The 21,112-nt window shown below is 41.6% G+C and overlaps 1 protein-coding gene across 5 annotated transcripts in view; it reads left to right on the top strand.

Moving 5' to 3' along the window:
• The first annotated feature begins 860 nt into the window (after window positions 1-860).
• LRIG2 (leucine rich repeats and immunoglobulin like domains 2) overlaps window positions 861-21,112 on the top strand; it is a 101,806-nt gene continuing 81,554 nt past the window's right edge. For 4 of the 5 annotated variants that reach the window (XM_081222419.1, XM_081222418.1, XM_081222422.1 and 1 more), the window contains exon 1: window positions 861-1,369. In XM_081222419.1, the coding sequence (XP_081078545.1) occupies window positions 1,131-1,369 (239 nt within the window). In that variant the 5' untranslated portion in view covers window positions 861-1,130. Of the gene's footprint in view, window positions 1,370-4,640; window positions 4,819-21,112 lie in introns of all 5 variants that reach the window. The other variant, XM_081222421.1, reaches the window with a different exon arrangement.

Raw genomic sequence — 21,112 nt, 5'->3', positions numbered from 1 at the left:
TGAGCCACTGGTCTCCTTGAATGGCCCTGCAATAAACCTTTCTCTGCTCCAGCCTCCGACGCTTTGGTTTGTTTGGCCTCACTGTGCATCGGGCACACGAACTTGCGCTAACAAGGTGGCCAGACTTCATTGTTCCTGGTAGGTTTTCCACAGCCTCTGCTTCAGAATAAAAAAATTCCTTTCATCCAGCCTTTACTTTGTTGACAGTTCGACACCCTCTTTATCTACATGCCCTGCTTGCTTTTTTGAGAGTGAGTGTAAATATAGGACAGCATTCTCCAAAACAGAGGAAAGAAGAGTATTTTCTTTAAAGACATGCCTTGCAAGTGCGGCCCAATCAACATTTATTGAATTCCAAGACAACAGAAGCTGGAGGTACACAGATGCAAAAACAAGGCATCTGCCTTGAGGAACTTAAGAGCCCATCAACTGATAGAGGTAACCTGCTTCCCGTTAGGAGAGTGGGAGTTTCCTTCCACTTGCAGGATTGCAGAAGCCGCAGACCAGGAGGGGCAGAGGAGGACCCAGCTCGGCTCTGGAGGCCGTGGGCTACATGAAAGCTCCCGCGCCCCCTTAGTGTTTGCGACTTGGAAGGCACCCCTTCTGCCATTCCCCTTTCTTGGTGCCGGGAGAAGATAAAAGATCCTTTTCTATTACTATAGTAGATACATCTCAAATCAGGACTTAGGACTTCAGCACTTCAGCCCTCACTCCCTCCTAAGGAGCCACTGCACCCTCCAGCGGAGAAACGGCGGCGGAGCTCCAGGGGGCTCCTCAGAGAGCTGAGCACCTTAAAGCCCTCCTTAAGGAGCTCGCTGTCTCCAGCCCCGCCCCTCGTGGAGTCCCGCCCCCGACGCGACCTCGTCCTGTGGCACCGATTGGTTGGCTCCTGTGCGTGAAGACGTTGCGTCGTGGGGCGGGGCGGAGGAGCGTTGTCCGTAGGGCCTCAGCCCTGTGTCCTCGGCCACCGCCCCCGCTGCTGTCCCGTATCCGCCCCTCGCCTGCCTTTAGAGGGTACCGGCGACAGCAGTTTCTCTAGGTGGTCGAACAGCCGCCAAACGTCTCCGTCGAGCTGCCTTTTCTAGCTGGCGGCTCTTCTGGGCTGGGTCCAGGTCAGGGGGTGGGGAAAAATGGCGCCGGCGCCCCAAGGCGTCCGGGAGGAGCCGCTGCTGGAGTGTGGGTCCGGACTGCTTTCCCGGCTGCTCTTCCTCGTCCAGGCAGTCCTCCTCCTGCTGCCGGCCGCCCGGGCAGGCCTCTGCCCCGCGCCCTGCTCCTGCCGCATCCCTCTGTTGGATTGCAGTCGCAGGAAACTGCCAGCGCCCAGCTGGAGGGCGCTGTCGAGCTCGCTGCCCCCCGACGCCGTCAGCCTGTGAGTAGAGTTGCCGGGTGGGGGACCAAAGGAAAGGGGTGCTCCCCTTCCTCGAGGAACAGGAGGGAAACGGGCCTGGTCGGAGAGCGCGACCAGGAGCCTAAGTTCTGAAGGGGAATGCCATTGCGATGTTCTGAACTTTTTTTTTGTGGGGGGTGGTGGTGGTTGGAGCCTGAAAACCTGGTGTTCAGGTTCTGGAGACTTGTACGAAGACCAGGGTTAAAATTCTTGGGAGCAGGGAGTCTCTGATTCCTGGGCTGGGAGGAGTTGGTGCGGCGATACTGTTAAGGGCTCACTGGCCCTGGGCTCCGGCATTGGCTCTTGAATGGTTGGGGCTCCTCGCTCATTTTGGGCTGCATCATCCTGTGCATCAGCTTGAATGGTCCCCAAGCACGTGATTTTATAACCACGATCATAAAGACTTATGAACTGTTTTTTGGCTGTAGTTCAGGTTTTGGCTAATTTTGTGCTGTATTTTTGACAACTGGGTTAAAACTTCATGTGTTAACTACATCCAGTACCACCTTGAACAAATATCTTTACAAATAGCATTTTTGATCTAATTTAGGATTCACCTTGTAAAACAGGGAAGGCGTATCTGTTACAAAATTAAGTGTTTTGTTTTCAGTGCATTTTCTTGTGGCAAAGAACTTAAAAAATCAGTCCTCTTTGTTTATGTATGAGAAGCGAGTACAATGGTTGGATGAATTCTTCCGGAGACTCCACTGCAGAGTGCTCATCTTGACAGGCCTGCGTTAGACAGTGGCACCTGGAGAGCTCATTAGTCTGAGTCAGCCTGGTGGCATTAGGAGCAGCAGTAGGTATTAAATGCTGCAGTTATGGGGCTTGTTAACCACTAACATACGGTTATTTCTCTGCCGCTAACTGAGCAATGTATTTATTGACAGACTTCTAACAGAGTCATCTCTAAAAAAAGACCTGTCACACACACACAAAAAAAACCTCGAGGTGTGATTAAAATATGAGGGGATGTTTGGATTTCCATTGGAAATGGAATACAAATAGAAGGTCCCTCTTTGCAGAGGTTAAAGTGTGTATACGTTTGCAAATAGCTTATGTTAGATAGGAAAGGAAGCTACCTCATAAATACCTTGAGAAAATTAAGGTAACTTAAATAACCAAATGCAGTAGCATAGATTTGCAGTGTAATAAGGTGTTTCCTGTTGTTTTATCATAGTGACACCTGTAGCTAATTCTGGTTCTGTTGATGCAAATAACATTTAGAAATTCATATCAGTTGCAGCATAGTCTGAATTAAACCTAGCATAACATCTTAGTAATGCAGTAACTACCTTTTTCTAAGAAATTCTTGGAACAACTACCTGATTATGACAAACTGAATCTGATTATGACAGACTAAATCTGGTGCAGATTTAAAAACAACACAACTTCATTTAGCTGTAATTGAAATAAATGTGTCCTACTTTTTAAGATCCTCCATTGGTAGATAAATAATAATTAGAAATAGTTTTATGTAAGATACATTTATATTGTGTCTAGGTTTGATTTTTTTAATCAAGACAAATTGCCTAAAGCCAAATGACATTCAAAAATTTTAAATGTCCTATAATGAAATTGACATTTTCAGTTGAAGTGAAATGCCTTGGAGAGCAATTCTCTTGTAGAAATGTAATTGGATGGAAGTCTTACATTAGCAGAAGAACTCTTAGAATAGTAAAAGATTAGGTTGTGCTGTTTTAAACTGAGAAATGTAATATTTTTCATCAGTTGCCTTCAGCTATAAAACAGGTACATGTGGTTTTCTTTATGTAATTTTGAATTTTTAAAACACATGCAATGCTTTAAATGTATTAGTGATTCAAACTCAAATGCTCAGACTTGCAGCAATCATCAAAAAGATGGTAGACAAAATTCGTTAACTCTGGGTTTTAAAATATGTATCTGCCCCCACTTACTGGCACAGAGCCCCTGAAACCCTTGTAATCAATAATTTCCAAAGTGATAGGAGAACTAGGAGCACCTTTACTTTTTCTATTTGGTCTTTGACCCTAATTCCTGGCACAGAGCTCCTACATCTCTTGGAATCTCCTGGGTGATAGGAGTATCTTTTGACCTAACGAGGTGACTCTTGGTGGGCTCCTGGATAGCTTCAGGATTGGGGTGGGTCACCAAGCTATGCTTAGAAGCTTGGAACTTTCAGCCCCACCCGCCCATCCTACAGAAGAGGAGAGGGGCTAGAGATTGAGGTAGTAATTGATCATGCCTATGTGGTGAAGCCTCCATAAAAATTTTCAAAGTATGGAGTTCAGAGAGCTTCTGAATTGGTGAACACACCTACCAGGAGGTATGCTGTGAGGGTGGTGCATCCCAACTCCATGGAGACAGAAGCTCCTGCACCAGACCCTTCTGGATCTTGCCCTATGTATCTCTTCATCTGGCTCTTCATCTGTGTCCTTTATCATGTCTTTTGTTATACAGTTAACCAGTAAACATAAGTAAGTGTTTTCCTGAGTTCTGTGAGGTATTCTAACAGTGCTTGAGTCCAAGGAGGGGGGTCGTGACAACCTCCAATTTGTAGCCAAGTTGAACAGAAGTTGTGGGTAACGTGGGGAGCTACTACTTGTGATTGGTTTCTGAAGTGGGAGGCTGTCTTATGGGACTGAGAGCTTAACCAGTGAGGTCTGCACTAACTCCAGTTAGTGTCAGAATTGAATTGAATTGCAGGACATCTAGCTGGTGTTGGAGAATTGGTTGGTGTGGGGGAAAAGCACACATCTAGTGTCAGAAGTACTGTGTGTGTGAGTAAAGGAAGAAACCAGTGACAAAAATTTTTTGCTTGAGCAAACTTTAGTCAGGCTCCTGAACCTTATCCTGGGCCATCTGTGCACACCCTTGTAAAATGCAGTCTTAGCGGTATCCCTGCTAAGTTAGTTTAGTAGGAATCCCCCACCCTCAATGTCTGATCAGATTCCTCCTCCTACACCATCCCCCAGGTGATATCTGAGTACCCTGGCCTGTCTTCAGCAAGAATCCTGTTGGGTCTGTTTAGTTAAAAACCCCCTTACCAGATGTTTTCTCTTAGTAATTTTCCATTCACCGACCCCACTCTGCTCCTTAGCTATAAGTTTTCTCTTATTCATGGAGTATTCAGAGTTAAGCCCAATCTCTTTCCCCCACTTTAAAGTTTCATTGTAGTGGTTCCTTTATGTATCGAGAAAGCCCCATCCCCCAAAGTCTTCCTTACCATGCTTTAACAAGTATCATTGAGTATTTTTTTTCCTTTTAACAGTTATGGTGCCACAACTCGGGATAGGATCAGATTCATCATTGGACCCCCGGACCTCTCACCCAGGACCCTAAGTGCGTACCTTTGAAGCCTTTATCTTCACTCCTGACTGATTGATCGGGGATCCATTGTTGAGTCCGACTCCTGAACCATTGCTCCGGACAAACGTCCGTGGAAGCTGGTAAGGACAGATTTTGATTGTTAAGAGTCTGAGTACAGTTGACCTTGAACAACATGGGTTTGAACTGTGTAGGTCCACTTATATGCATATTTTTTTCCAATAGTAAATACTCCAGTACTACATGGTCCATGGTTGGTTGAATCCATGGATGCAGAACCTTGGATACAAAGGAACTGCACATATGGAAGGCAATTACAAATTATATGTGGATTTTTAACTTTGCAGAGGGTTGGTGCTCCTAACCTTAGTGTTGTTCAAAGGTCAACTGTATACTCCAGAAGTTGGAATAGAGTCCCAGATAAACACAGGCTGGGTTAGAGTCCCAGGTTTCTCTGTTTGTAAGAAAGCTCAGTTAGAGTCCTAGGCTTCTTTGTCTGAAAGGTACTTACTGGGTTGGAAATCTCTCCTTCCTGGCTCTTCTTTTCTTGAGTGGGGATTATTTATTCCCTGACTCTTTGGGCTGGAAGTCTCTTCTTCCTGGCTCTCTGTGAGGCCTCTTTGTTCCCTCTCTTGGGTCCTGCTTTTCCCATGAGAACTTATTAGATGGCTCAAACCCCCTTCTTGAACCCTTGCTGAGTATATTCTCTGTCTCCCTGCATTCTTGTTGGCATGCTTTTGTTGAGGATAATGTGGAACTTCACTGGCTTCTTTCAGAAACGTGATCTCTCCACACTGGCTCCGCTAAGATGTCTCCCTTCTCATTGCTTCTGCTCCTCCTTTGCCCTCTCACCACCTTCAGTCTTTCCTCCAATTCCCTTGAATACTATGATATGTCCTTCTCAAAGCCCCTTCATCCTCCATCCCCTGCCAGACCTTTTTCCACCTCAGTCTTTATAGTCACTTGATCTTTGGACCCCCTGCCCTCCACTAGAGGCTGTTAAGAAACTTAGGGACCCCCCAAAACAACTCCTTGAAGCTGAAAAGGAAAAAGGCTAATTGGAAATAGACTGTATGTTTTCAGCAGTTGGATGGGCTTTGGAGACCTGCAGACAGCCTCTAGATGCCTCTAGGTGTCTCCTTGGTCAACGCCTAAAATTTGGTCCATAGCCTCCATAAGATTACATATCAGGGCAAGGGAAGGTGGTCTGTACAAAATTGGTAAACAAGTAACCTAAACTTGTCCCATTTGCCATAGACACAATTCACATAAAAACATAGAGTAGAGAAAAGACAAGAGATTATTATTTTATATAAACCAGTGAGTTTGTATTACTATGTTTTACTAACTAACTCATGACTAAAATTTTCCAGTGAAAACTTAAGATCTCTATTAGCATCTGTCTGTATATATGTTGTAGAGGTGTGCTGTTTTTCTACTTCTAGATGGTATTACCAAATTAATTTATAAAATCCAATCCTGTTCAAATTAGCTTAGAGATAAATGAGCAGTTACATAAATTAAATATTCCTGAAACTCTCAGAAACAGAGAAGCTCAGTGTTTTAAGTTTACATGATCTGGGATAGTTTTTCGTAAATAAAGCTAATTTGAAAATTGTTGGTGAAATAAGAACAGGCATGTCTTCAGAGTTGTCAGCATTAAATATAGTGCAGACATTAAATCTAAACTAAGAACAAAATGTACAAAAAAAATGAATTGCTTCCTGTATGTCAAACACGGCAGTAAAATAAAAAAGGGGGAAATACCATGTATGTAACTTTTTAGGTTTTTGCTTTTGTGATGTTTGCCTAACATGCATGTGTTATAAAAAATAGTTAATAGGGAAATAACTTCAGATGATGGCTGGCTTTGTTTGGTGTTGTGTCTGCCTAAAATAAAAATCAAAGTCATTTGTAAGTAAGATAAACTACTGAAACATTCATTATTGAACCTAAATTTAAGTTTATATACTCTTGGCATCTTGTTTTTACATGTTATAAAGAAACAAGATATTTGGATCTATTAGTAAACATTCTTTTGCTACACAAAAATTATACTAAGAGGAATCGTATACCTCTAGAAATTGCAAAATTGTATATTCAGAAATATACTAGTCTACTACAGAAAACTGATACATGACAGACCACAATTGCCTACTTCCTAGTTTTCTCTGTTAAAAAAAGTTTATTAATGGTTAAAAATCATAATCAATATATGTAAATGAAACTACTAGAAACTGTAAGAATGAAGAGAAATAACTTTGTATGCAAGGTATGAAGGATGTGTTTTAGTTAAGGGAAAAAAAGATTTTTATTCTAAGGTAGAATGAGTTCCAGAATGAGAAAGAGGAAAAACACAGTACAAAAACTGAATAGATATTAGAAAAATGGTTGTAGAAGATTTGCAGAACAGGAATTTTGTGTTTGGTTAAGTTGCTGAGATTGAATGGATTTATTTATAAGTTACAAAAAAAGTGAACTTCAATATCAAAAGTGTACTGGAATTCCCTGGTGGTCCAGTGGTTAGGACTCGGTGCTTTCACTGCCTCGGCCTGGGTTCAGTCCCTGGTGGGTTCAATCCCTGGTCAGGGAGCTAAGATCCTGCAAGCTGCTCAGTGCGGCCAAAAAACAAACACAAAAGTGTACTGATGCAAAACTAGAATCCCAAAGTTTTATTGGATTGTTGGTCTGTTCTTATTAAGAAACTGTAAAAAGGTTTACCTTTTAAGTAGTCTGTCTAGGAAACAAAGATTTTGTGTCTTATCAAAATAATTTCCTGTGTTTCATGTTGTCTTTATCAGGTCTTTGATTACTCTAAAACATTGAGTTTTCTCAATATTAGAAGAGCTAAGTTTTTTTTTTTAAACAACTATGTGACTTTCTGTATTTGCCTTTGAAATCTTTTGTCACTTTGTTTAAATGGATAACTAAGTATTGTTTCACAGTGACCTGTGATCTTATTTAGTCAAGTGTTTAAACTTTTCAGTATTTTTGACAACTTCTCAAAATCAAATTCTAAATGGAGTCTTTTTGACTCCATTTAGAATGGAGTCACGAACTAATTTCGAGACTTTCCAGAGGCCCCTGGAAAATCTCAAAGGATATGTCTCTCACGTTGTAAAAGGATATGTTAAACTAATTAGGTTTATTTGGTATTTTAAATTACATGAGAAGCATAGTCAAATAATGAGGACAAATATTCTTAGGTTATACACGTACGGATATATGTTACTAATAATAGGTATTCCAGAAAAGTATGAAGTTCATAGGGATTTGAAATAGCCTTGTCTGGTTATTATGATAAAATATTGTTTGCCACAGAAATAACTAATTTTTCTTATCAAATGAACTCTCATCAGAACTTTAACCATGGCCATTTTAAGTCTTTTTTCATTCACGGACAAGTTGTTGTTTTACTCTCATTCTTCTCTGAAAGCATAAACCATCAGCCACAGGCAAGAATGCTCCATGATGCCATCAGTAAGGCCATGCCACGAGATTGAGAGAATTTCCAGAAGTAATGAAGAAGTTGATGGATTTATGAAACTGTTAACCCAAGATCAAGTAGAACAAGAATTAATTACATTGGACTGAATAAACTGATGAGGATGGTTATAATTTTTCTATCACTCTTTGTTTGAAACATTACTCGTTCTTTAATGTTTTGTTCTTCAGATTTAAATAACCTTTTTCGGACTTCCCTGGTGGCGCAGTGGTTAAGAATCTGCCTGCCAGTGCAGGGGACACAGGTTTGAGCCCTGGTCTGGGAAGATCCCACATGCCGCGGAGCAACTAAGCCCGTGCGCCACAACTACTGAAGCCCATGCACCTAAGCCCATGCTCCGCAACAAGAGAAACCACCACAATGAGAAGCCCGCGCACCACAACGAAGAGTAGCCCCTGCTCGCTGCAACTGGAGAAAGCCCCCACACATCAATGGAGAGCCAACGCAGCCAAAAATAAATAACTAAATAAATAAAAAACAAACAAATAAATAAATAACCTTTTTCTTTTCTCTTATGTTATCTATAGCTTACAACAGTAATCTGGTAGATAATACCTTTGTGAACAAAGATGAAACAATTACTTTTTCTCCCTACCTGATTCCTCCAGAATTCAGAAACTTTTAGCCAGTATTCTTATTTTCATGACAATGTGGTAGTTTAAGTTCAATAAGAATGTGCTCTTGTAAGAGGATACAATTGGAAATACAGGTTATATTACCATGGCTTTGACTGAAATGTTATATTTAAGAGTGAACTGTCCATAGAATCTGGTTTAAGGGACTAAGGTTGCCTTCATGGAACCAGTGCTCTTGGAAAAACTGGCCTGCTGTCTGGCTTACAGGGTTCTCAGCCTCATAGGTGAGTAAGGAAAGTCACTTCCTGGCAGGCCCAGGAACCTTAGGATATCTTCGGGACATCAAGAAGAGAGATATTCACCTGAATCTTTAGGAATGGGAGATGAAGTCTGGTGGCTAGTTCCTGAGCTGGCTTCCTAGCCTTGAGAGCCTTTTAAAAGCCTAATCTGAGATTCCTTATGAAAAGTTTCAGCAAAACCAACTCAAAAAGAGCCTGCCTATATGGTCAGTCACTATTCCTGCTGCACTTACATGAATAATCAGGACAAATCTAATGAGACCAGACTTATGTAAACAAGAAATAAAAGGTTAACTATAGAGGGAAGTTTTTTTTGTTTCAGTGTAAAACTGTAGTGCACCCTTGTGGCTTCCATCTTGCACACTGGCCAGTCCTTACCACATTCTCACTTCTGGTCTCCTCCAGTATCTGACTCTAACTCTCCAAACTAATGTTTCCAGTTTTTTTTTCCCCCACCCTCCTGATGTGGCATCACTGAGAACTAAAATTGCCCTTTTCCTGAAATCCTGCAAGCTGAAGCTGGATGACTTGATATAAACTTAAAAAAAAAAAAAAAAAGCACAACACATTGTATATGGGTAACCTTTGTACCTCCTGCTGTGTGGACCACTTACAGAGTTCACCACAACATTTAATGCCATCCATCACCAGAGACATTCAAACTGCAAACCAGGAAACTTCTTCAGGTGGCCACTGCCATCCTCATTCTACCATTTAAAGATGCTTCAAGTTCAAATCTAAGAATCCCAACTGGCTACCCTCTGGAATGAGAAACTGGATCTCTAACTATTAATTTTGGCTTTTATTTTCATAGAAACTCCCCTCATTAAATACCTGACTGCTGGTACCATTGAGCAAATATCCTATAATACCAAGTCCCTACAGAAGGTTCACCTGGTCCTTAATGAGCAAAAGGCTACTGAATGAGAAAATAGACATATTGTTCAGAGGAAAGAAGAATGTCTCTTCTTTCCTTGAACAAGAAAGGGGCCTGACAAAGATTCTTTGAATAAATTTTAATTGACTCCTGAACCACCTTCATCCAGGCTCATCTGTATACTTCCTTGTAAAATGCAGTTTTAACAAGAATCCTGCTAAGTCAGTTTAGCAAGAAACCCTTGATACCTGATCACCCTTGATATCTGATCCAGTTTCTCATGTTTCACCATCCTCCAGGTGATGTCTGATCACCATGGCTTGTCTTCAGCAGGAATCCACTTAGGTCTATTTAGCCAGAACCCCCCTTACCCTTGTTTCCAGTTTTCCATCCACTGATTTTGTCCACCCTGCTCCATGGCTATAAATTCACACTTACCCATGTGGTATTTGGAGTTGAGCCCAATTTCTTTCCCCCACTGCAAAATTTCATCATAGTGGTCCCTATACCCTTAGAGATAACTTGCACCACCTTGAATAAAGTCTTGCTTACCAGGTTTTAACGTGTCATTGCATTTTTTTTTTTTCTTTTAACACAGTTTTTCCTAGACATTTGGTATCACAGGAGTGAGATTTGCTAGAGTGGATCTGGCTGATGGAAACGTGGTTTGGGAAGAGAGAGGATAAAAAGGCAAGGGATCTAGAACCTTTGATTCCTGGGTGACCACATGGTCACCCATGGTATGGAGCAGCAGCTGTCCTGCTCTCAAGTTACTGAAGGTAAAAGTTACCAATGGGATTTAGAGATGGATCCAATTCCTAGCATGTTGGTTCACTGGATGCATAAGGAAAGGGAAACTAGTAAGAAAAAGATGAACTGTTTAATCCCTTGGTTATTGTGGTAACCAAATTATAATAGCTAAAATTGAAATAATGTAATAATATAATAAGTAATATATAAAAGCGAAATTAAAAGAGAGTGCTGGGTCAGACCTTGATGCTGGACCAAGCTCAGATTTCACTAAGTCTGAGCTTTGGTCACTAGCCTCAAAGCTGCCCACCAAGGGAAAAATTAAGCAAGGACAACAGAAAGTACCTCTAAGACCTCTGGCCACCAAGAATGTAGTCAGTGTGTGTGGGGGAAGGGCAAAATCAAGAAACTACTGAAATCAGGGAGTACGGTGTGAAGGAGTTGTTTCATTTTGTGGATCAGTAACATCAGCTTCCTGAAGAACCTTTATTAAAATGGACTGTGAGGGACTTCCCTGGCAGTCCAGTGGTTAAGACCTCGCCTTCCAATGCAGGGGATGCGGGTTCAATCCCTGGTCAGGGAGCTGAGATCCCACATGCCTCGCAGCCACAAAAAAACCCAAAAACATAAACCAGAAGCAATATCATAACAAATTCAATAAAGACTTAAAAAAAATAAAAAAACAAAAATGGATTGTGAGAGTCATTTAGGAGCAGTATCTGGTTTTAGATGCTGCAGTGGGGAAAAGCATGTTTGGGTTGATGGAGAATCCGCAGGTCACTATGGAACAATCACTGATGGCCATATGTGATCCAGACACAAAATCGTTTATTCCTGAGGGAACAGCCAGCCTAATGGATTGGGCAGAAGCCACTGTAAGGTCTGTTTATCCCTGAGAAAGAGGACTGTCCGCCGCCTCCAATAAATGCCAAGTGGAAGCAGATGATATGTTTTGTGTATAAGCCATGTGGGATTATCTTTATGATAATTGGGATATTCACTTGCTGAATGTGCCTGTTACCCAGTCCATGGTAAATGCTGTGATTAAGGGGAAACTGTTACATGGGCACCCCATATAACCTTACTGCTGCAAAACCAGGGGACAGTTGGGGAAGCCTTATGTATTGTCTGCCTCAGCTTCCCCTCTGGATCTTATAAAGATGCTAATAAAAACATTAGGTTAGTTAACAAGAGAATGAGGAAAGGCAAAGGAGAGAGGGAACTGATCTTAGCAAGGTGGACATTTTTAAACAGTTATTAAGAAATAAGGTGAATAAAGCAAATATTGTTAGGAGCAAAACAGAGGAAATAGGGAAGAATCATGGAATTCAGCCCAGCAGAATGGAAGGCTTTAGATGGTTTTAAGAAATGGGATGAATAAAACAGACATTAGTGGGGTTAAAACAAAGCTTTTAATCACTACCCAAGGTTGGGCAGGCTGGAAAGACCCCCTGATCCCCCAACATTAAAGGTCTCTAAAGAAGTCTGCTCTGTTTAGTTTGAAGAAATCTAAAAATCCAAAGACTGAGATTGCAGTGAGAAACTTGACCAGCAAACGCTTAGGTCATTGGTTAGGCAGATTAAATGAGATAAAAATTGACAAAAAGGGACACTTCCCTGGCCGTCCAGTGGTTGGGACGCCGTGTTTCCACTGCAGGGGGTGCGGGTTTGATCCCTGGTCGGGGAACTAGGATCCCACATGCCTTGCGGCACAGCCAAAAAATAGAAAAGAAAATTGACAAAAGGGCCAGGGTCCCTTGGCTCAACCCACGAAGGGGGGACCCCAAAACCTTTTGCAGTAGAGTGGATAAAATGGTCAGAAGGTAGAGAAGTTCCCAGGATTTCCTGATAGGAGATCATCTTGCACTGTGGTACCAAAACCCACTGGTGAGACCTGATACAGCTGAGAACATAAAAATATAAGGGTTGATAGGATTATGAAAGTTGGAATGTTTAAGCAGGCTTTAAGTTGTATCTTCTTTACCTGAGTGTTTTATAGGAATGGGTGTTATGTCTGGATGGGGACTGCTTCCCCTACCTAGTATTCTACAACCAAAATTTGTTCATATAAACCCTAGTGGAGGCTATAGTTAAGAATGTAAGGTGAAAGTTTGTAGGAGAATGGTGTATTTGATCAGACTTTTACCTGATTGTATAATGAAGATGGACATTGTATCTGGTTGGGGAATGTTTTCTGTACCTAGTGCTGTTAAACAGAGGGCATGTAAATCTACACTTCAAGCAATATTACTAATTGGACATGCTAAATGGGAACCAGTAAGGTGGCCCAAGCCCACATAGCATAGAATAGAAGCTGGAGTGTTGGTATGGGGAAATTCTCTGTGTGATAACCCTGTGTGTACCGGAGTGCCTCCCAGCAACAGCTTCTAGGACTTTGGACTGGAGAATTTCCAGTTGAAGGGTAGTTATTGGCTTCCTTCGGACGTTAATTGAAACTGCCAGTATGACTAAAAGTCATAAAGTAATCTTGAAAAGAATCTTGATGTCTTGCATAATGTCTGATAAACACTCCAGTGGGGAGGACAGTGCCCAGAAGAGTTTCATAATAAAATGGCAATGGTTTACACAGGATCATACTGTCTGGGGAATGCGAGGAGGAGATACTAAAGAATAGGGAGCCTCTTTTCCCTTAGGACTGACTCTGGAACTGTGTGAGGAGCTGCTGGATTATGTTGTCACTTGGAAGTGTCCTATGAACAGCTCATAACTGACCAAAAAAGAGCTCCTTGGTTTGTGAATGACAGTTGCAAGGTGAAGGGACAGCATCCTATTTTGAAGGCCACCACTGATAGAAGAAGGTAAAGACATTAGCTCACTGGGTTGAATTGCATGCTGTTTTCCTAGAGTAATGCAAGAATTGAACAGTGGTAAAAACCCCTATGTTTGAGTTTTTACTGACTCACGGACGACGGCCTATGGCCAGACCATATGGTCAGGCAGAAGAGCAGTGGAAACCTGGCCTATTAAAGGGATGCCCTTATGGGGCATAGTCCTATGGGAATTACTGTGGGAATTTGAAGGGTGCATTAAAGTAGGGCTTTGTCGATGTCCACCAGGAGAAGCCCCTTCCAAGTTCAGAAGGTGATTAGAATCACCAGGCAAATACCCCTGTGTGCTCACTTGAGATGGCCACGTGAGTCCATGAAATGAGTGGATATGGGGGCATTGCAGCAATGCAGAGATGGGCTAAATCCAGACGTATTTCTCTTGTACCGTCTGAGGCACAAAATGACAGTAAGTATTGACAGAATAATGTTCTGTCTGCAAGCAAAAGACAGAGATGGCAGATGGCTAAGTGTCAGATTCCTCTGGGGGAAAGGCCTTGAATATAGCTAGTAAGTGAGACTGATGTTGGTAGACCTGGTGGACTACAAATGAGTCCTGATAGGAATAGACACTGACTCTGGACCAGGCTTTACTTACTTGGTGGTAGATGGAAATGTACAAGAGTGCTTTAAAACAACCGGAACAGAAGATAATTGTACCAGTTTGGATGGCCGACCATCATCTCTTCAGACCAAGGAATACACTTTGTAGCCCATAATGTCCAAGAGTGGGCAGAGAGAGAGCCTCCTCAGGGTACTAGTTTGATGGAGAACTAGAATGGGCAATTAAAACATTGGTTATCTAAAATGGGAGAGAAAAAGACACGAAGGGCTGGCTTATATACCATGAAAGTGTACTCATACTCAACATGGGGTGGGGCTAAAGGAGTGGCCCTACTGTATAGAGTCCTCTTTCTGGTGGGTCTGGGGAAGAGGGTGTGGAATGACTATGCAATTCTTACTAAGGGAGAAGTATTCTGGTGTAGCAAGTATACTTTTTTCTTTCTTTCCCCTATTAACTTTCTTCCCCCTGCTTGATGCAGTGGTCCTAGGACCAGGCCTGCAAATATAAGTGCTGGAAACAGAGATGATTCCTAAACAAGAAGCTAACTGTAATTTTAAGTTTGGGGTCAAGATTCCTAAGTACCTGATGGGGTGGGTTGTGCCTTCACCCCATCTCGCAAAATTGAGGTTAACAGTGAATGCCACTATATTGCCTGGTGGTAAAAATAGCCCAGGTAGTTCTGTAACTGTGTAACCTTACCCTAAATGAACGGTGGACTGAAGGGGAGGACCTTGCTAAACTAGTGTTGCTGTTTGCTGTCTAGACCAGCACAGTGGCTGAACCTGATGTTCCTTCCAAAGTTGAAAGAGTTTGGGTATACAGGGAGAGGAGGAGCAATAGTAGCTGAAGATCAAGAAACAAGTAAATGGGTTGTGTAGTGAGGGAAATCCAATAATAGCACCTCAAAAGGGCTCAGAGTAGTCGATTATATCTCTTAATTCAGTTACACCAGATGACTGAAAGAGTGAAACCATATGTTTGCCTAGACCACACCTGCATTTGGAACCTGACAAGATTAACTGGAAGCCTGCAAACCCGAGTGGCCTTACCTGAAAATTATTTTTCATACCATATGATGATGGACTGGTCCAGTTATTAATGACTGAATGGGATTCTAACAACATGCCAGTATCTTTTGAGTATATATATTGGTCTCTGCCCCTGGTTCCTGGCACACAGCTCCTGAAACCCTTGTAACTTCCAAAGTGATAAGTATTTGGAGTGCCTTTTGTTCTAATATTTGGTCTTTGACCCTGATTCCTGATACACAGCTCCTACATCTCTTGGAATTTTCTGGGTGATTGGGGTGTCTTTTGACCTGATGGAGTGACTCTTGGTGGGCTCCTGGATAGCTTCAGGATTGGGGTGGGTCACCAGAAAGACCAAGCCGTGATTAGAAGCTGGGAACTTTCAGCCCCATGCCCCCCATCCTACAGAAGGTGAGAGGGGCTAGAGATTGAGGTAGTAATTGATCATGCCCATGTGATGAAGCCTCCATAAAAATTTTCAAAGTATGGAGTTCAGAGAGCTTGTGAGTTGGTGAACACACCTACTAGGAGGTATGCTGTGAGGATGGTGCATCCCAACTCCATGGAGACAGAAGCTCCTGCACCAGACCCTTGGATCTCGCCCTGTGTATCTCTTCATCTGGCTGTTCATCTGTGTCCTTTATCATATCGTTTGTCCAGTAAATGTAAGTAAATGTTTTCCTGAGTTCTGTGAGCTGTTCTAGCAGGTGCTTGATTGGAGGGGGAACCTCCAATTTGTAGCCAACTCAGGCAGAATTTGTGGGTAACATGGGGATCTACTGTTTGTGATTGGTGTAGGGGGCAGTCTTGTGGGACTGAGCCCTTAATTTGTGGGGTCTGCAGTAACTCCAGTTAGTGTCAGAGTTGAATTGCAGGATATCCAGCTGGTGTTGGAGAATTGGTTGGTGTGGGGGAAAAAGCCCCAAAATACCTGGTGTCAGGAGCATTGTGTGTGTGAGTAAAGATAGAAATGAATTTTTTCCTAGGCAGAACCTTACTTAGATACTGTCTTTTTTAAAAAGAGTTTATTATTGGTTTACAATATTGTGTTAGTTTCAGGTGTACAGCAAAGTGATTCATTTATATATATACATATATACATTCTTTTTCAGATTCTTTTCCCATGTAGGTTATTACAGAATATTGACTACGAGTTCCCTATGCTATACAGTAGGTCCTTGGTGATCATCTATTTTATGTATAGTAGTGTGTATTTGTTAATCCCAAACTCCTAATTTATCCCTCCCCTCCATGTTTCCCCTTTGGTAACCATACATTTGTTTTCGAAGTCTGTGAGTCTTTCTGTTTTGTAAATAAGTTCATTTGTATCCTTTTTTTTTTTTAGATTCCACATATAAGTGATATCATATGATATTTGCCTTTCTCTCTCTGACTTGCTTCACTTCGTATGGTAATCTCTAGGTCCATCCATGTTGCTGCAAATGTCATTATTTCATTCTTTTTTATGGCTGAGTAATATTCCATTGTATATATTTACTACATCTTCTTTATCCAGTCTTCTGTCAGTAGACATCTAGGTTGCTTCCATGTCTTGGCTATTGTAAATAGTGCTGCAGTGAGCATTGGGGTGCATGTATCTTTTCAAACTATGGTTTTCTCTGGATATATGCCCAGTAGTGGGATTGCTGGGTCATATGGTAGTTCTAGTTTTAGTTTTATAAGGAACCTCCGTACTGTTCTCCATAGTGGTTGTGCCAGTTCATAGATACTGTCTTTTTTTGGGGGGGGCCACACCACTCGGCTTGTGGGATCTTAGTTCCCCGACCAGGGATGGAAGCTGGGCCTGGCAGTTGAGAGCACCGAGTCCTAACCACTGGACCGTCAGGGAATTCCCTAGATACTGTCTTTATGCTTCTTTTTTAAAAAATAAATTTATTTATTATTTATTTTTGGCTGTGTTGGGTCTTAGCTGATGCGCGCGGGCTTTTCTCTAGCTGCGGTGAGCAGGAGCTACTCTTCGTAGCGGTGCCTGGGCTTCTCATTGCGGTGGCTTCTCTTGTTGCGGAGCATGGGCTCTAGGCATGCGGGCTTCAGTAGTTGTGGCACGTGGGCTCAGTAGTTGTGGCTCACGGGCTCTAGAGTGCAGGCTCAGTAGTTGTGGCGCATGGGCTTAGTTGCTCCGCGGCATGTGGGATCTTCCCGGACCAGGGCTCAAACCCGTGTCCCCTGCATTGGCAGGCAGATTCTCAACCACTGTGCCACCAGGGAAGCCCTGTCTTTATGCTTCTATATGTCAGAAACTCTTTCAAATTTTATTTGGTAGTTTAAAACTTGACTGGATTCTCCATGGCAGAGCTCTGTGTCACATTTTTCTGATTTTACACACACAGGCACAGACACAAACACACACAGAAGAATTGAAAGACCAGGTATGTTAGTCAACTTCTTGTTTTTTCAAGTAAGGACATTAGAACCCCTCTCCTCCAACAATTATTTGCTGTTATGGTCATTTCATGATAGCACCAAAAAATTAGGAAGTACATAATTTTTTTTTAAATTTTTATTTATCTATTTAGTTTCTCGGCCACGCGGCATGTGGGATCTTAGTTCCCCGACCAGAGATCAAACCCGTGCCCCTGCAGTGGAACTGCGGAGTCTTAACCACTGGACCACCAGGGAAGTTCCAGGAATACTTGATTTTAGAGTTAAGGAAAATTCTGTAATTAACTATATTTAGCTTTATGGAAAACTTGTAACCTTGACCTTATTATTTTCGTTTTACTGTTGCCTGCTGAAAACTTCATCATGGATTTGGGAACCACTGCTGTACTAGATTAATTGGAAAGAGATGGCAGATGACACTTAGCCATCTGCCATCTCTGTCTCTTTTGCTTGCGACAGAACATTATTCTGTCAATACTTACTGTCATTTTGTGCCTCAGAGGGTACAAGAGAAATACGTCTGGATTTCATATGCATTTAGTTGTTACTTCTAGTTTCTTAGTCTCCTCTGTTCTCATAATACTTACTGTTTAAGATTTGTCCACATTGTTCTTTGGAGTGGTTGTGAACAGATTAGTTCTTTAGCATAGGAAGAGGGCAATTTATGTTGAATAACTCCAGGAAGTCTTTCAGATTTACACATAACTTGAACTTTAACCTCTTTAGCTGTTGCTTTGTGTGAGTGACATTGGTAAAATGTTTTCACTGTTAGTTACAGGTGGAGTTAGCCGCGATTCCTTCAAAGGTCCTGAGCTCACTACCAATGACTTACGTGATGTCAAGCAAAAACCGCAGAGCTTTGCCTATACTTCATGTTTCTTTCCTAAAAGGGCAAATAATTTGTAGTATCCTTCCATTCTACATTTTCAGTGATACTGGTAAGGATTGAGATACTCTTTGGAAAATATTCTTAGGTTTTCGAAAGGTTAATGTGGTAGGAGAGTTGATTTGAGGATGTTTGTTTTTCTGAAAATGAACTCTTCAACCTTCTATTGCATGTAGAGGATACAGGTTGTGAAGAAAACTGAGAGGCAGAAACATAACTTTGACATAACTTGATGCTTTTCAATTGGATAATCCAGCTGGGATGTGAAGAGAAGAATCCACTTTAATTGCTTCAAACCACAAGGTGGTGAACTGAAAATGAGTCCCTTTAAAAAAGGTACAGATTAGATTTCCCCTCTGTTAAGGTCCCTCATATTTACCCCACTTCTTACTATCTACCCTTGTTTTATACCTCCTTCTTCCATTTTGTGTTCCATGATATTTTCACTGCATTTTATGGGGAAGTGAGATTGACTGTGGGGCTGAGCACAGTGAGATTGGCTGTGGGTTTAGAAACGTGGTTTACTCTATCATCAAACCAAAGTAGGACTTCCCTCTCTTGGCTTCTAGACCTCCTTAGGTAGGAATCAAGAGGAAACGCTTCTTGCTCTGAATAATATCATCCTATCCCAATTCTACACTCCAGAGTAAAGAAGAGCTGTGCTTATTCCTGGGAAGATTCCCCATGCCTTCCTTGCCCTAACCCTCACATCCTCACCACCAACCAGTATCTGCTGTGAGACCATCAGCCCCAGGCTCATTATGCCCTTTATTCTTGTTCACACCAGTCTCCACAAGAAACTCAGGACTTACAGGTTAACTCTCTTCTCCATAGAAAGCCCCAACCCTCTTCTTGGCTTTATTTTTGTCTTTAGTAGGCATCATCTTCTGACATGCTACATATTTTACTTTGTATTTTCAATAGAATGTAAATGTCACGGGGGCATGGATTTTTATCTGTTCACTCATTGCTATAGATGAACAGTGACCAGCAGTAGGTACTCAAAGGTATTTGTTGAATGAATGCAGCAAATAATTGAATTAAAGAAAACCTTTTGAGGGAGATTAGGAAAAACTCTCAAAGAAATTAAAGCAGTCCTTTCTCAATTGCTTCTCTATTTTTTGTTTTTCGTTTTTTAAAAATTTTATTGGAGTATAGTTGATTTACAATGTTGTGTTAGTTTTAGGTGTACAGCAAAGTGATTCAGTTATACATATATATATATATTCATTCTTTTTCAGTTTCTTTACCCATATAGGAGGTTATTACAGAATACTGAGTAGAGTTCCCTGTACTGTGCAGTAGGTCTTTGCTGGTTATCTGTTTTATATATGGTAGTGTGTGTGTGTTAATCCCAAGCTCATAATTTATCCCCCCTTCCCCCTGCAACGTTTCCCCTTTACTTCTCTAGTTTTTTTTTTTTAATTTATTTTTGGCTGCATTGGGTCTTCGTTGCTGCGCGTGGGCTTTCTCTAGTTGTGGCGAGCGGGGGCTACTCTTCGTTGTGGTGCATGGGCTTCTCATCGCTGTGGCTTCTCTTGTTGCAGAGCACAGGCACACGGGCTTCAGTAGTTGTGGCTCGCAGGCTTAGTTGCTCTGCAGCATGTGGGAACTTCCTGGACCAGGGAGCAAACCCATGTCCCTTGCATTGACAGGCGGATTCTTAACCACTGCGCCACCAGGGAAGTCCCTCTAGTTTTTAAAATATCTTATTAGATGATTTCTTTTCAGCATACCTCATTCCCCATAGTAAACATTTTGAGTGAATCAGTATATTATCTTAGCTAATTATTTGTATTTTAAGATCATCTTTTTTAAAAAAATAGAGAAAAATTTCTGAATATAGGCATACTAAGTTACTACTAATTCTAACTCCCATCTCACTCTGGGATGTTTTGTTTAATTGCACCAAAATTCAGAAAAACTTTTGTGTGGACAATCTTTCATTTATTCTGATTGTCTTTGTTTTTTATAGGACCTTGCAGCGTCTATTAGATATTTACTAAATATTAGTGAATAATCAGTTGCACAAAGTGTCATTATAGCTTGCAGCCATAGTTTGAGGGATTTTTAATAGTTTACAACTTCATTCCAACCTGTACACCAGCCACCTATTTCTAAGTTGGGATCCTTCAAAGGCATTTGGATGTCTTTCACGTACCCTATCTTTCTAGGCGCTAGCAGAAACACCAGTTTTATTCTTTAAAAGAAACAGACCCACTGGTAAATCCCTAAAGCACATTTAGGGGAACGGGGAATACACTGCTATAGTGTTTCCAAAATTCAGTATCTGTTGTCCTTGGCTTGCATACTACTGTTATATCGAACTGTTTCACTTCCAACAATTATTTCAAAGCATATACAATATGCCTTTCTTGCATTGCATTAAGGATTTTAACATATTTCATCTTCTTTATCCTGGTCTGCCTGGGAAAGTGATAAACAGAAGATGTGAGCCCATGAAATTTATTGTAATCTTCAAGGCATTTTTGTTAGTTCAGAAAATAGCTGAAGAAGAAAGCCTATAATGACAGAGGCTTAAGAAATCTTATCTAATACATATTTGGTAAAGATCACTTAGATCTCATTGTTAACACAAGTCTACACTGAATTATCTTGATATTTTACATTGAGCCCAGCATAATTTACCAACTTAAACTCCTTTTGACACTGAGAGTGCCT

Source organism: Mesoplodon bidens (assembly GCF_964165515.1).
Source record: "Mesoplodon bidens genome assembly, chromosome: 2".
Classification (NCBI taxonomy): Eukaryota; Metazoa; Chordata; class Mammalia; order Artiodactyla; family Ziphiidae; genus Mesoplodon; species Mesoplodon bidens.
The sequence above is the reverse complement of the archived record's forward strand: the minus strand, read 5'-3'. Positions and strand labels throughout refer to the sequence as shown.